The 15,990-nt window shown below is 32.5% G+C and overlaps 1 protein-coding gene across 1 annotated transcript in view; it reads left to right on the forward strand.

The window, feature by feature from the left end:
• UBR3 (ubiquitin protein ligase E3 component n-recognin 3 (putative)) overlaps positions 1-15,990 on the forward strand; it is a gene marked incomplete at its 3' end in the record, with an annotated part of 190,842 nt that overhangs the window by 159,765 nt on the left and 15,087 nt on the right. The window contains exons 30-31 of the mRNA XM_008592392.1: positions 246-331; positions 11,880-11,982. Coding sequence (XP_008590614.1) covers positions 246-331; positions 11,880-11,982 — 189 coding nt within the window. The remainder of the gene's footprint in view (positions 1-245; positions 332-11,879; positions 11,983-15,990) is intronic.

Genomic DNA, 15,990 nt, shown 5'->3' on the forward strand with positions numbered 1-15,990 from the left:
TGCAGGTGTAAATGTTAACCTATAAGTAAGGATGGATAAACTGTTCTCTTTTAATTTCCAAATATCAGATAAAATATGGTTTTTACTGATACTGTTTAAACTTTGCTTTTGAAAATAATAAAGTTTAAAAACTTTATTATTTAAAAACTTTATTATTTAGGTTGATTCAGACATGTAGATAAAACAAATTAAAAAGGATCTCTTCAGCCTAATCATTGAGATATATTATAATGCTTTACTTACAGAACCAATTTGGAGCTTGAATTGATTCATCGAGGAGGCAATTTATGTTCAGGTGGTGCAAGTGCAGCTGGCAAAAGGTCTTGTTTAAGTAAGTATTAAACAGTGCTAAATTAAAAAAAATTCTGTCATTTTTGAAAGCACATAGAGGCATAGTGGTCCTTTGGTATATTTTCGAATTCTGTTTATATGTGATCAATTTTGATAGTGATATATACTTTAAATGGTGAATCTTGTACTTAGAAGAATCATGAATGTTTAGCTATTTCTATACTCAGTAAATAACTCTTAGACTAATTGATCAGATTTACATTATTTCAAAATTAAAACAGTGTGTTCTCAGCTGTGAAGAATTGTCCTCAAGCTTAAATTCTTGAATGAATTTCACATTGAATTAAGAAAATCTTTTTATAAAGACAATTTATGTTGCCTACAGATTCTTATTATATTGTTGCTATTTATTAGTAAAGGTATTTATGTTGTACTTTGTTGTGTGTATTAAAATGTGTTAAAATTGTGGATGTTTGCTTTTATTTATATATATATGCTTTATATCATAAAATGAGTTTGATTCTTTAATACCGATTGTAAAAGTGTATTTGGGAGAAGTGTAATTTGGAACATAAAGTAGAATTTTCATGAGTGTGCTTTTTCATGAACATGGTTTTGATTATTTTGATTATTTAGTCATTGTTTAGAGAATTAATGTGAATACCAGGAGTAATATTATTTAATATCACAATATAGCTAATTATTGGTCCTAAATCATTGGAGTTGAAATTCATTACCTAATATGATTAGTATAGGAAATAAAACACATAATGTATTCTTTTGAAAAATGAATACATTTTCTTTAATACTAAAAAAAAGTAATTACGAAAAATTATCAATACTTTTTTAGCAATGTATATTATTTCAAAAAGATGTTTATGTAATTTTGGATTGATTTCAAAGCAAAGGAATAATCCAGAACACTTTAAAATTCCTAACGTAAAGATACAAACTTCTGTGAAGTTTCAATTGAGTTATTTTTAAAATTCTTATTAGTTGTATTTGATTTTATTATTTTATTTTAGATTGTTGCTTGATTCCTAGAATTTAAGGTTCAGGAAGTTATTTTTTACTGAGTATTTATTATACTTTGACCCTTTGATGCATGTACCTAAACCCTTTTTATGTACTCAGTGCTTTAGTAGTATGTTTTAAAGGGGAAGTTGTTGATACATAGGAGTTTTAGTTTCTAATCTGTTTGAATTAGTAGATACTACAATTTCAGTTATATAAGTTATTCTTTTTTGTTTATTCTTAATCGATGTTTGGCATTGGCTGATAATATTTCAGAAACTATTGTATTAGAAAGTATTTAGTGAAGGGATTTTAGTTTTATGTTCAAAAAATCTATTTCATTTTTTCTCTGAGGCACTTAAATTTATTTATTTTTTATTTTTATTCAATCAAAATTGATTATATATATTTTGGGGGCTCAACATTGAGACATGTTGATCGAATCAATATTACTAGCATATATATTGTTACAAATTGTAATTATTCTTTATGCCCATTGCCCAATCCCACCCCATTCCTTTTCCTCTCCCCTCCCCCCTCTAATCACCTGAGGCACTTAAATTTATTTATTTTTTATTTTTATTCAATCAAAATTGATTATATATATTTTGGGGGCTCAACATTGAGACATGTTGATCGAATCAATATTACTAGCATATATATTGTTACAAATTGTAATTATTCTTTATGCCCATTGTCCAATCCCACCCCATTCCTTTTCCTCTCCCCTCCCCCCTCTAATCACCTGAGGCACTTAAATTTATTCAGAGGCTTGTAAATGATGAATTTATCCAGAATCTTGAAAATGGTAATAGTTTCAGTGGCAACCACTTCAATTACCAGACTCAGTTTTAATTTAAATTGTTAAATTGATAGTTACTTCCAGACTTTTTCTCTCCCAATTTTTAGTGAATAAGAGATTATAATGTGCCAGTATAGAAATGGTTATGATGAGGTTCATCCTAAATATAAGTTAATGTTGTTTTTAGTTTTTGTGTGATTATTGTTCAGTTGCTTATATGGAGCATTGCTTATATGGTGATGTTTATCCTAATATTTATAAAAGCAGCTTTATAATAAAGTCTTGTACATAGAGTATATTGTATGTTGTATAAAATCCCACTATTTTACAGGTTTATGAACTTAATGTATTTGTTATTTGCTCAAATCTAATTCAAACCTAATTTAACTTGAAGCCAGGACTTAAATTGATGGTGTTTTATGGGATTTCAGAGGAAATAACTAATTTTTGCTTCCAGTGGAACTTCAATGGTATTATTAAACAAAAATTGTCTTTTTTTCCTAGGGAATACTTATATGTCATTATCTTCCTTTTCCTATTCATTGCTCTCCATTATCTTTAATATATTTCACTGTTAAAGTTTTTTTTTTTTTTTCTCTCCCCATAATATCTTTGGGGAAAGTGAGTGAGAGAATGCTCCACTAATTTAAAAGAAAGGGAACTTTTATTTTTATCATTCTAAGAACACCACACTTACACAACTTCTTGATGAAATTGAAGATTCATCTAGTCAGGAAAACTTTTAGTGAATTTTGTCTAGAAAGGGTTGCGGAATGCCTTATATATAATTACAGACACACACAAATACACGCACATGTACATAGGGGGATGAGGTGGGGAGAAGATTGTTCTTTCTATAGCAATGAAAGCAGAAATTATTACTGGCCAAATTTATACTGAGAAGTCAAATAAAATTGAAAGGGAATGATGCTATTAATATCTTCATCTTCAAGCACATTTTTAAATAGTTGAGGTAAAGTTGCCAGTGTCAAATCAAAATAAAAGTTCATTCCTACATATGTGTCTGAGAAATTTTCCACAGTGAAAGATGAACAAAATTAGTTTACATAGCAGCATACTATGCTTTTTAAATAATATCTTACATTTATCGTTTTAAAGTTTGTAAAGTGCTTTCACATAAATTATTTAATCTTTAGAATGACATGTGAAACAAGCGTTATCTCTTTTTCATAGAAAAGGAAACTGAAGTTCAGAGTGATTGCCTTGCGAAGTCACACAGCTGGAGAATGTCATAGCTTGCATCTGAACCCAGCTCTTCTGACTCTAAATTTAGTTATCTGAGATATAGCCTCTACCCTTAAGTGTCCTAAAGGATGCAGAACCTTTAAGACCTTTCACTTGGGCTTAGTCAGAGACATCCTACTGCACACTGTTGCCTTGGGATCTTTCCAGGCTCTGCTGAGGTGTTTATCTTGTCTGTATTCTTTTGCCAACCTTTTACTTAGAATCCTATTTTTTGTTTTGGGCTACCCACTTAGACATTTTATCATGTCCTGAGTCCTTCCTCCCCAGATACCAGTTAGTTCTCCTTTATTCTTCACTAGTTTTCTGTCTGGTTCCCCCTTGCTCTTGCTGTGAGCCATCTGTGTCAGCACCTGCATATGGCACTGCTCCTGATTCCTGGGTCAGAGCTCTAGACTTCCTACTTATCCATCAGGGAAGGTCAGGTATTCAGGACCTTGTGTTCAGCAGATGAGATTGGTTCTAGATAATTTATCGTAAGATAGAAAGTGTTACATTCTAAAGAGGCTATGGATAAAATTATAGGAAATTTAGAGGTTTGGAGTCATACCTATCTGGAGGAATCAGTGAAGCTTTTTTTGGTGGATGTGGCATTTGAACAAGACTTTGAAAGATAAGTGAGATTTGGAGTTTTTATTACAAATTGGTATGTACACTGATAAGTACCATCAACTTGGTTAGTGACAGATGTAGGAGTAAGGAGATGTAAAAATTGGAGGCACAACTTTTCATTAAGAAAAATATTTTATTAAGGTCACTCTGTTAATTTCTTCCTTCAAGTGATTTGAAAGTAGATATGAAACTCCATAGATTCTAGTGAAGTTCATAGGCTTTCAGCACTTGCTTACCATGATATTCTTAGTGTATTTCTCAAGTACAAATTGTTTAAACCATCAACAGGTATCATTTGAGAAATTTAATATTGGAGCATAATATAAAAAGTATTTACCTTGAAGTAGAACAACATCTTTCCATATCTTTGGTTCTGAGACTTTCTGTAGTTTAACTAAGAAGTCACAGTTCATGTCTCAAATGTGTTCCATGATTTTATAGAGAAATTTAAAACAAAGTTTTAGTTAAGAGATGCTAAAGCAAACTTGAGGTTTGACATTTTTATTTGGAGACTTATGACTTAATTTTGATATAATTTTTGATCTTATCAAGAAATGATGCATAGTCACTACACTGAATAACGTCCACCTGTGTTTATTATTCATAGCAAGCAACCCAGTGTACAGGCAACTTAAAATAGTTTTAATTGCTCAAAGAAAAAATTTTTGGTGAATTTAGATTACAGAGAATTATTTTGACATTAATTTTCCCCTGTAGTAAGTCTGCCTAAAGATATTGTAGAATAAGTGATAAATTATTACAAAATTACTCTTAAGTAGTCTGGCCGTATTCTTTAACACTTGGGGGTAAAATCCTGACATCTTACTAAGGTCCTTTTCAAATATAAAAATTATGAATTCTACAAATAGGTTGATCACTTTTGTTCTTTTCTTTTATGTTATCACAAAAAAAGGAGGAAAATTTGGCCATCTAATAATTATAATTGTCAAAATGCATAAATTAGTGCAAAAATGTAGAAATTACCTCCAGAGACCTGTGGTCTATCAGATTTGATTGTTAAAAGCTAATTTTGTGGTGTTTGGAAATGTTTTCTGTTCTAGAGAACAAGTTGTTTGAATCTCACAGTGTTTTTAGGGCCAACATGAAAGATGTATGTAGAGTGGAAGAAACAGTACCAAAGTAGGAATCAATAGCCACATTCTTAGGCAAGTCATTTTGTGCTTTTAACTTCAGTTTCCTCATCTACAATATTAGTGAGTTAGACTGGATGATCCGTGTCCTAAAAAATGTTCATGGTGGTTAACTCTTTGTTATTTGCAAATCTGGATGTACCCTCCCTCCCCAGTTAATTAGCATCATTAATGTTTAGCATGAAATTTAAATAGCTGGACTAGGTGTTACACTCTAGCAACTTTCAGAATTATACTTGAGATAATCTATAGTCATAAACTACAGAATACAGCAAGGCTTTTTTCCCCCCAATCTTTGTTACTTCTTCAAATTTAGAAGATTTTGGTTTTTTCTTCTGTATTTTATTTTGCTCCCCATTTTAACTAATGCAGAAATAGAAAATAAAGCAGAGGTTGTAAATGATATAGCATGATAAATGGAATCAGAGTCTTTGAGCTTAAAGTTGCTTAAGAAGTCACCTAGTCTAAATATTATCCGACTCAGGCATCTTATACCTACTATTCTGATCACTTACTCTCTGCTTGAACACTTTCAATAATAAGGAGTATTTTAGGGATAGGCAAGTTAATTGGTAAAACCTTTTAAAGGATGGTGATATTAATAGGCAGCATAGTGTAAACTAGGTAGAGGGTGAGATTTAGGACAGAGTACTTCTGTTTGAATCCTGACTCCATTCTTTACTAGTCAGCAGATGGATTATTTAACCTTATGCCTTCTGTTCCTTATAATTCCCAAACAAAGGATTGTTGTAAGAATTCAATTTTACAATATACTTTCAAATCTTCCTAGACTGTAAATCTAAACATTACTATTTCTACTGCTTCATCACTATTATTATAAAATTGGGGGTGTGTGGGTAAAGAGATAGAGCAAGATAACAGTTAATTTTTTGCTTAATTTTTGTCTTAGTTCATTCAGGCTGCTATAGAAAAGTACCATAGACTGTGTGTCTTATATACAACAGAAAATTATTTCTCAAAGTTCTGGAGGTGGGGAAGTCCAAGATCAAGGCACCAGCAGTTTCAGTGTCTGGTGAGGGCCTGCTTCTTCACAGACAGCTGTCTTCTCACTGTAACCTCATGTAGTGGAAGGGGCAAGGGATATCTCTGGGGTCTCTTTTATAAGGGCACTAATCCCATTCATGAGGATCCATCCTTATGACCAATCACCTTCCAAAGGTGCCACCTTCTAATACCATCACATTGGGGATTGGGATTTAAACTAATGAATTTTGGGGGGATATAAACAATCAATTGCAGTTTTTCTTATTTTTTTAAAAGGACTTAATGTACATTCTATTGACCTGTTAAGAGGTGAGGTTAGGAGGACAGAATGGGATATATTCCCATCATATATAGTTTATCTTTGGGGAACAAATTACATTGTTAATTTGGGTAGGCCTGGTGTAGAGGGGTAAGAATGTGGCATGAAAATTTGAGTTAGAGGAGTGGCTTTAACTATTCTTTAAGTCTTTCTGAAGGTCCTATGATTTGTGGCCCAGGTTGCCAGGCCTTTCTACATTTATAATTTATAATTAAATGCCCACATTCCAGGAACTAAGTACCACAGATGACAATCTCCACTATCAAGGGCATAGGGGTACTGGGATCTGACTTGGCTTAGGGCATCTCCTTTCTTCTGCAATGAGATTAGACTCCGCTTCTCCCTTCTTCATTTTAAATAAGGTGCTTATTAAGTAATATCTTCATTTTAAATAAGGTTCTTAAGTAATGTCTGGATTCATGGAGTGCATTCTCTTTGGTAGGGAGCAAATTAAGAGTCCTAAGAACTGACCTTTCTCTTTCCCTTCCCAGGACTACCTATATGCTGAAGCAAAATTGTACCCCTCCCATCCCAGCTATCTTTCCAAGCTGTGTTGAAAAGGTGAAAGAAGAGTCAGCTAGTCACTTAAACCTTAAAGTAGAAGGAGGACAATTCAATGAAACTAATGTTAATACTTGTGATACTTGAGGTAACAAGAGAATGATGGCATAGTGTGCTTTGGAGTGGAGGCATAGGAACTCCAAGAGGCAGGAAAGGAACACAGCATGGGAAGTAGGAAAGTACCAAAAACAGCTTTTCCTTCAGTATTTCCCCTTTTTTTAAATGGGGGAAAAACCTCTCCAAAGTAAGCAAAACTTCTCTACCCAACCCTCAAACTTGTATGTGACCTTATTGACTAGAGGCAACATAGAATACAGTGCTGGAAAGAACACTGGGTTGGAGTTAGAAGACTTGGACTCTAGTCCTGTTTGTTTTGTTGGATTTTAGGATAGTCACCTAACTTTTTACCTTGTGGAAATGGGAACGATGATATCTGTGTTGACTAATATATCTATCGTGGTTAATGTAAGGACCAAGTGGCACTAGATATGTAAGCTAAATTATTTTATATATAATGTTATTTTACTATATATAATAGTAATTATTAAACTTGTTCCTTAAAAAATTATAAATTAGAATTTAAAATTCTTTTTTTTTTTCTTTCCTTTTTGTCTTTTTTCGTGACCGGCAACGGATCGCAACCCTCAGTGTTGCGCCCGTACCGGACCGGGACTGGCAACGGGATTGCAACCCTTGGTGTTGCGCCCGCACCTCGCTCAGCCAGTGAGCGGCCGGTCTGTATGTGGGATCCGAACCCTCGGTGGGAGTGCCGCCACGCTCCCAAGCGGCGCACTGTAGAAGTGCGCCACCGGGCCGGCCCAGAATTTAAAATTCTATCATTACTACCAATTTCCTTTCTGCCATGCTTTGCCTGGAGGGTTTAGGAGTGGGATAGGGAGGGATGAGTCAGCTCCTCCCACCTCATGGCATCAACCTATCTTTTGGGAACCAGAGTTACATATGTTCCCTTTTTCTTACAGCTATTGCCATACTTTATTTGAGGAGCTCCCTCCTATTTCTCCACAGCTGATTTTTGAGGGATGTACAGAGGAATCAGGGGAAGCTGGCTTTGCTTTGGGAGATGTGTACATTCTTACATTCACCCTAGAGGAGTTAGGTCAGAGCCATATCCTCATGTAAATTATTTAGTTACAGAGAAATGGGTTTTTTTTTTTTTGTTTGTTTGTTTGTTTCCCCTGTGATAATTCAGAGAGTCATTTGGCTAGTTGAGATTTTTTTCATTGACAATTATTTAACCAGTGATGACTAGACTGATAAGACTGAAATCTTGAATGATGTGGAATTGCAGACCCAGGTAAGTTTACCTTAGGTACATTTTAACAGTGGTACAATTTAAGATAGAACCAATTTATGAAAGTCTTTAGGATAACTCTTCTCTTTAATATATATTTGTCTTCATGACAAGTATGAGTTATAATAAAAAATAATCTACCAGTTTTAGATTTTTTACATGTTTAGAAATCACTGACAGGGACACAGTTTCCAAGCTGGTACTGAACTCAGTAAACATTTCTTTCAAAAACATTTTTGAAAGATTTTAATATACAGAAACTTTCCATTTAGTTTCGTTACGTGATTATTTGTGAGATCATAAAAATTGGCATAATAATGTTTCGTGTGTGCGAGAGAGATATTTATAGACATACACATAAAACTTTTAATTATACAATAAAATTGTGGTTATGTTTTTAGTTTATAGATTTTATTGGGTAAAATAGCCTTACCTTAATGTCGATAGAAATAGGAGGAATTATTAAATCTTACTGTTTGTTCCAGCTATGAGTTCTTATAATTAAATCTCAGGTTTTCTTAAAGATGAAGTGGTCTTTCAATGTTATTTTCTCAGTTTCAGTAATAATGAGTCTGTCTTGTCATTAAGCATATTATAATACCTTAGACTTGTCACAGTTGTAAAGAATTTGATTAGGTATTGCAGATGATAGAATTTTTTGTCCCAAGTGAGTTGTTGCAACAACCAGCATGGGAAAGAAGATGGTAGGAGCAATTTGGTCAAATATTGCTTTAGTAGTTAGAGTTGAATGACCATTCTCTTTTGTGGAAGTGAAATTAGGGCTAATTAATTGGTCCACTTCTTGTTTACTGAACCAATGTTTCATTATGACAGAAAGGGGAGAGTATAAAACCATCATGAATTTTATGCTTATGTTGTATGATTTTTGAAAAATAAGATTGTAAATTTATTCAGACTACTTAAAAAAAAATCCTATTATGTGTCAAGCACTGTCCTAAACTAGGAGGTATAGAAATGAAAAGACAATTGTCTTCTTCAGGGAGATCTCACCATCTAATAGGAGAGGAAGACGTGAAAAACAATTACATGGCTATATAAGAAGTGCTAAACAGAGTTAACACAAGGTATAGAGAATGCATAAAGCAGCAGATGATCAGATTTTTCTGAGGTGTCAGAGAAAACCTTACAGAGGAGCACATGAACTGGCTCTTGAGAGGTCAGTTGAGTTTGCCTGGAGTACGGGAAGATACTATTCTAGGCTGAAAGAGTAGCTTGCAAAGACAGTGAGACAACATGACCTATTGGAGAGTACTTGAGGAGGGAAAGGGAGTAAGGAAGGTTAAGAAATAAGTCTGAAAAAGAAGATAAGAGCTAGCTCATGAAGGGCTTTCTATGTCTATTCGTTCATAGGTTCTTCAATTGTGAGATAATGTGAGTAGATTTATTGTTTAGAGCGATTAGAGGAGTGAAACAAAAGGCATACAGCTGAGTGAGCACCCTGTTGAGTAATCCAGGTGAGAAATGATGTAATGGTGGAGTGGAGCAGAAGAAGATGGATCGATCATAGGGGGCAGAGTCAGTAAGATTGGTAATCACTTGGATATTGAGTGTTAGAAATAACTTGGAAATATCAAATCTTGAATTCTATTCTTAGCTGTTCCAGTAGCTCTTAGGGTGAACAGGTGAGGTACTTCTCTGGGCCTATTTCCTCATCTATAGAAAGAGGAAATAGAAGAAGATGAAAAAGTTTCCTTCAAACATTTTGAAATTCTTTAATTATGGTACAGCCTAGGAAAATACGCTGATTTTAACATTATTACTGTGCTGGCCATGGTTTCAGTGCAAAACAGGTTAGTACAATTGCAGCTGTATGCTTTTGATTAAACCAAGGAAAATAAGATAATTGACCGTCTTAAAAGGAGATATTAAAAAGAGCTCTTAATACCTATCCAGTTAACACCTATATAAAAAGAATGCAAAATTCCCCACCTTTGCAACCTTAGATAATCTTAATATTTTTCTTCTAGAAGAATTCAGTTGTTAAACACTTTTAGGTTTTAGTCATTAAAACACTTTTTAAAAATTATAAATTGAGTGCGTACTAAAAACAGTCTCTTATGTATAATTGAATTGAAATAAAATAATCTGTCATCATGTTATTCCTCTCTCAAAACTTCCCTTATTCTCAGTGTCATCCATGGAACCAGATTACTGGAAGAACAGGAAATTTGGGAAACTTACTTGTCTCAAAAATGTGGATAATAATATTACCTACCTAGTAGAATTTTTGTGAAAATTAATTGAGATAATCGATGTATTGTGCTTATTAACAGTGTGTGGCATGTAATAAGTAACTCAGCTAGTGTTAGCCATTAATAGGATGAAGAAACTTTAAGAGAGTATTTAGACCACACATAGACTTATAAATAAGAAGTGAAACAGGAGTAAGGTATTCTTCTGTTTGTTGTGGATAGATCAGATTGAAACTTGAGAAAAATGTATTTCCTCTTCCGTGCCCCACAGAGTGGAACATTTATTTTGCTCGAATTAATAGCTCTCATGTCTTACAACATGTTCCCAAAATTAGTGTACACACCCATACCCCCACCCCCCCTTATCCCTCCCTTTAGTTATATTGATGGATCTTGAGTAAGTTAATCATGAAATATAGTTAATTTCTATGTCTGTTGCTTAGAGAAACAAAATCTGGTGTAGATTTGATTATTTTAACTTAGAGAATACAACCGTGAGTTTGTGTCATTCAGCCAACTTTTTTTTCTAGTTTAAGAATTAATTTCAATCATATGTCAAGAAGTATTATATGGCTTTCTAGAGCATGACTTTTGATTTTCAATTATCTTTGAGTGTTTGTGGCAAAATAACTTAATCCAATCTTGTGATTTATGCCATAAAAAAGGGATATCTAATACAAAAGCAAAACTTAGGATTTTTTCTCTGAATAATTTAAAAATTATGAACAAAAAATTTTTTTCTAAATGTCATGAGAAGGATTTTGTTGCAAGCTAAGACTGGTAGATTATAGAAGAAATTAAAATAGGTGGAATAGTACTCCCAGGTAATACTCTTATATCATTTATTTATTTATTTATTCATGTTGAATCAAAAAATGATCAAACAAGATTTAGGGGAAAGTATTTGACAAAGAAAGAACTTCACCCAATAGTGAGTTACAAGGATGTCATTGTCCATATTACCCAGGGTGGGCAATTGAAGATAAAAGTAAATTTTGATTAGGAGGAGACTACAATGATGAGAAGTGCAAATTAGCAAGGCTGTAGGAAAAGTCAAGGAAAAGTATAAGTTTGTGACAGAAGATAAAGTAAACAAACCATTTCCTATATTAAGATTGAGCATAAGGACATTCCAGATTCTATCAGAAGTTATTCGGATATATATTTCGGCTCTTACCTTAAAAGAGAGTGTGAAGTAACTGGGACTTCAACTTGGTGATTTATAGTGATCAGGATAGGAAACAGATTATGTTATGAAATAACTAGAAATTTTGTCTGAATTTTTTTGTGAAAGAATTGTGTGAACTTTCTAATTACTTTTTCTTTAATTTACCAGATCAGCTGTTCCATGTATTAGCCTTGCACATGCGGCTTTATAGCATTGACTCTGAGTATAATCCCTGGAGAAAGCTCACACAGCTAGAAGAGGTGAATTTGCAGTAAGTATTACTGAAAGATTAAAATCAGTTAAACCTCTTTCTGAAAAGTAGTTAAGTTTAAAAATAGGATCGAAATTTCTATATGAATACATGAATTTTTTTTATGTTTTCCTTTTGAAACACAGAAATATATTATAAAAATTGAAAACAGTGTACCATTATTCTCGGTAAAAATTGTATAAAAATTGCGATCAGGTGAGAAAATCTTTTGAAGAATGAATCCCATTAATTTTTATGCAGATGAAACATTCAAGTAGAGGCACATAATGGCTGGTTGTCCTTTTTATGTCTGGGTTCAGATAGCCTTGGCATGACCCTCCATTGTAAAGTCCCCCTCAGTCTTTCACCTAATGGTTTTAGCAACCCCTGATGATTCTTGCTTAAATCCATTATTTCATTAGGTGCTGTAAAATAGTGTTTTAAAAAATTCTTCTTTCTGATTTATTATCTGGAATGTTTCTATAAAGAGGAACTTTCCCATATCAGCTTTTTGCTGACTCTGAAATATAGTTTGGCAGGATGAATGCTTGATTCTTCTCCAATTTATAAATTTTCAAAGTAGAGTTGATACCCTAGCAACTTCCAGTGATGACCAATAAGTTGTGGTTGTTTATTTATTTTATGATCTCATGGATTTGTATATATTTTATGTATTTTACTTCATATCAGTCATTATTTTTTCAATGCAAATTGTTTTCTTTTAGGTTAGTGAGAATCCCTCCAGGTTTACTGTTGTTCTTTTGACATGAGTCAAGTAGTCTTTGCTTTCTGGCACATATCCTCACTTTCTGGCACAACAAATTGACCCAGATTCATTTTGTACATTTTCTACTTTATACCTGCAATCAGCCATTTTTTCACATAGTTCCTTTTAAAAGTGAATGGTGTTTATAGACCATAGTCTGAATACTGGGGGGGTGTTCATAGTTATTGGGTTATCATTGCTTGTAGGCCATTTCAGTGGACAGAGCCAGGAAATATTTTTTTAAAGAAGAAAAAGATCTTGAGTTCTCACTGGTACTTCTAATTCAGACATAAAGTATTTCACTTCATTTTCATACAGGGTTTTTATTTTATTTCTTAACTTTTCTGTTATTTGAATCTTTTTTCTCTTATTCTAGAAACCTTGGTTCTTAATAATATTAACAATTATTTATTTGCATAATTACAGTATAACTACAATTATTTTTAAAATACCAATACTACTACTAACCATAAGTTCTTTTTGTCCTTAGAATATATATCACTAGGAATGTACAGTGAAAATACTATGTTTTTAAGTCACTTGAAGTAACTTTTCTTCCGTGCTTATGCCATAAACTTGATTTATAGTTAGGCTCATTTTTTTTGGTTCTTTTTTTTTCCCCTCAGTAGTTCACCCAGAAGTCTATAATCAGTAATGTTTTACTGCATGTAACCAAATGACTACAGGAGAGGAGATCCAATGTGCAAATCACAAAGAAATGATTAAGTATTGCAGTGATGAATAGGCTAATTACCCTGAATAGATCAACACATGTTGTATACGTGTATTGAAATATAACTCTGTACCCCATAAGTATGTACAATCAATATGTTTCAAAATAAAAAATAAAAAGACTTCCTTTTCCCCCTTTATTTATTTCTTTTTTAAATTATATAAAGCTTATACTTTTTTAAAGCAAAAAACTATATAACAAAGTAAATTCAGAGACACCTATCTTCCATTCTTGTCGATTTGCATTTCTTTTTGTGAAGTGTCTAATCTGCTGCCCATTTCTAAAAATTGGGTCATTGGGCTTTTTCCTCTTCACTTTTAAGACATGTTTATGATATCAGTTGCAAATATATTTCACCAGATTTTCAAATGTCTTTTTACTTTATGATTTTTTAAAAAATTTTTTGTCAAGCAAAGTTTTTAAAAATACAGTTGTATTTATTAATCCTGGATTGTGAGTCATAGTTAAGCAAGCCTTCCCCTACTCTCTGGTTATAAAGCAATTCACCCATGTTTTCTAGTATTTCTGTGGTTTCAATTTTTATATTTAGATTTCTAATCTATTTAAAATAAATTATGATGTGTGATATAAGGAATGGATCCAGTTTTTTTCCCCCGTATGGCTATCAAACATCCTACTTCTTTGCCTTCCCACAATAGTAAATTTAAAAAAACCTTAGAAATAAAAAGAAAGAAAAGAAAAGAAAGGTGAAGACACTCTGTGTTTACTGATATGGAAAGAACACCAACAAGGTACAATGTTAAGAGAAAAACAGACCCAGGCACAGAAAATGTGTATTTCATGGTACCATTTGTGTAATAAAAGGGGATGAGAAAATAAATTTATTTTTACTTGTTAAAAGAAAACATACAAATCAAACCAAACCCACACATCTCTGGATATTGGATTTATAGCAGAGATTGCACTGAGGAGCAGTGGGAGAAAGCATAGTCTATAATAAACAGTGCTGGGTTAATTGGAAATTCAGATGAGAAAGAACTAATATATTGATCCCTACCTTATGCAGACCCTACTCAGATTTTGCTAGTTGTTTCATTAAAGTCATGTACAGCAAAAGAAAATTCAGGATCATGCTTGCATTTAGTTGTCATGTCTCTTTAATTTCCTTTAATCTGAAGTTGATCCTGACTTTGACTTTTTTTTAAGAGTTTAGGCCAGCTATTTTGTAAAATGTCCTTTAATTTCTTTTTGTTCAGTATTTACTAGTGATTAGATTCACGTTATAAATTTTTAGCGGAAATACCACAGACTAATGTGTTCATTTTAGGGCATCATATCAGGCACATGTTGTTGATTTGTCTTGTTACTTATGATAATAACTCTGATCATCTGGCTAATGTAGAGTCTATTCACTGTAAAGTTATTATTTTACCTTTTATAATTAGTATCTTGTGGAGAGATACTTTGAGGTTATGTATATATCCTGCTACTCCTCAAAAAAAAAAAAAAAAAACCTAGAAAACAAAAAACTATGTTTCGTGTTTATAGACAAAATTAGCAATCTGTGAGTATCTTGCATGTCATGGCTAAGGAAAATCCCTTTTCTTAATATTAGCTAGTAATTTTCTGTCTAGACTTGTGTGCTCAAGGACAAGGATGATGTGCAAATCAAGTATTAGAATGCCTAACTCTCTGAGTCTAAAAGATGTCCAGCAGACGAAAAGTTTCTAAGCCTAGTATTGGTGAATTAAGACTTTAAAGTACAGGCATAGGTAATAGGCTTTTTGTAATACTGATTATGAGATTTTGTTCTCTTCACACCCTAAGATTTAATGCACATTAGGATGGTAGTAAATACTGTGAATAATTTATCCAGTACTTAAGTCATGCTAGGCATTTTTGTTTGCGTATATAATCTCATTTAATCATCACCAGTAACTGAAATACTAGGTACTATTGTTATCTCAACTTCTACCTATGAGGAACATGAGGCTTAGGAAAGTTGATTAACATGTTCTTTAGGAGCATACAGCTGTTAACGAATAGAGCTGGTATTTAAATCCAAATCTTTCTCATTCTGGAATATAAGTTTAACTATTACTGTATGCTTCCTTTCCTAGTATTAGGAGATAGGAATTTCTGGAAAATCTGGTTGATTTCTCCCCCTACATTTGCTTTCATTTTTATGGTTAGTTAGTTCATTAAATTATAATATTAGAGTTTATTACCATATGTCATCTACTTTTTTCTGTAATCCTTATGACAATCATTTCCTTTATTGAATTTTAATTTCATTGTGTTGATAATCACTTTGAATTAAAAAAATGGAAAAATTTTGTCCTATTAACTCTATTCTACCCATTTCTTCTTATTATCCATACAGTTAATAGTAGCATATAACTTTTATAATCTGGATTTAGAAAACTACCTAAACCATAATAATCATATATATTGTATATTGACAAAATAAAAAATTAAAAAAAAAAAAAAAAAAAAAAAAAAAAAAAAAAAAAAAAAAAAAAAGAAAAAAAACCACAAAAAAAAAAAAAAAAAGAAAACTACCTAAAAA

This window comes from Galeopterus variegatus, unplaced genomic scaffold, assembly GCF_000696425.1.
Source record: "Galeopterus variegatus unplaced genomic scaffold, G_variegatus-3.0.2 Scaffold12, whole genome shotgun sequence".
NCBI lineage: Eukaryota > Metazoa > Chordata > Mammalia > Dermoptera > Cynocephalidae > Galeopterus > Galeopterus variegatus.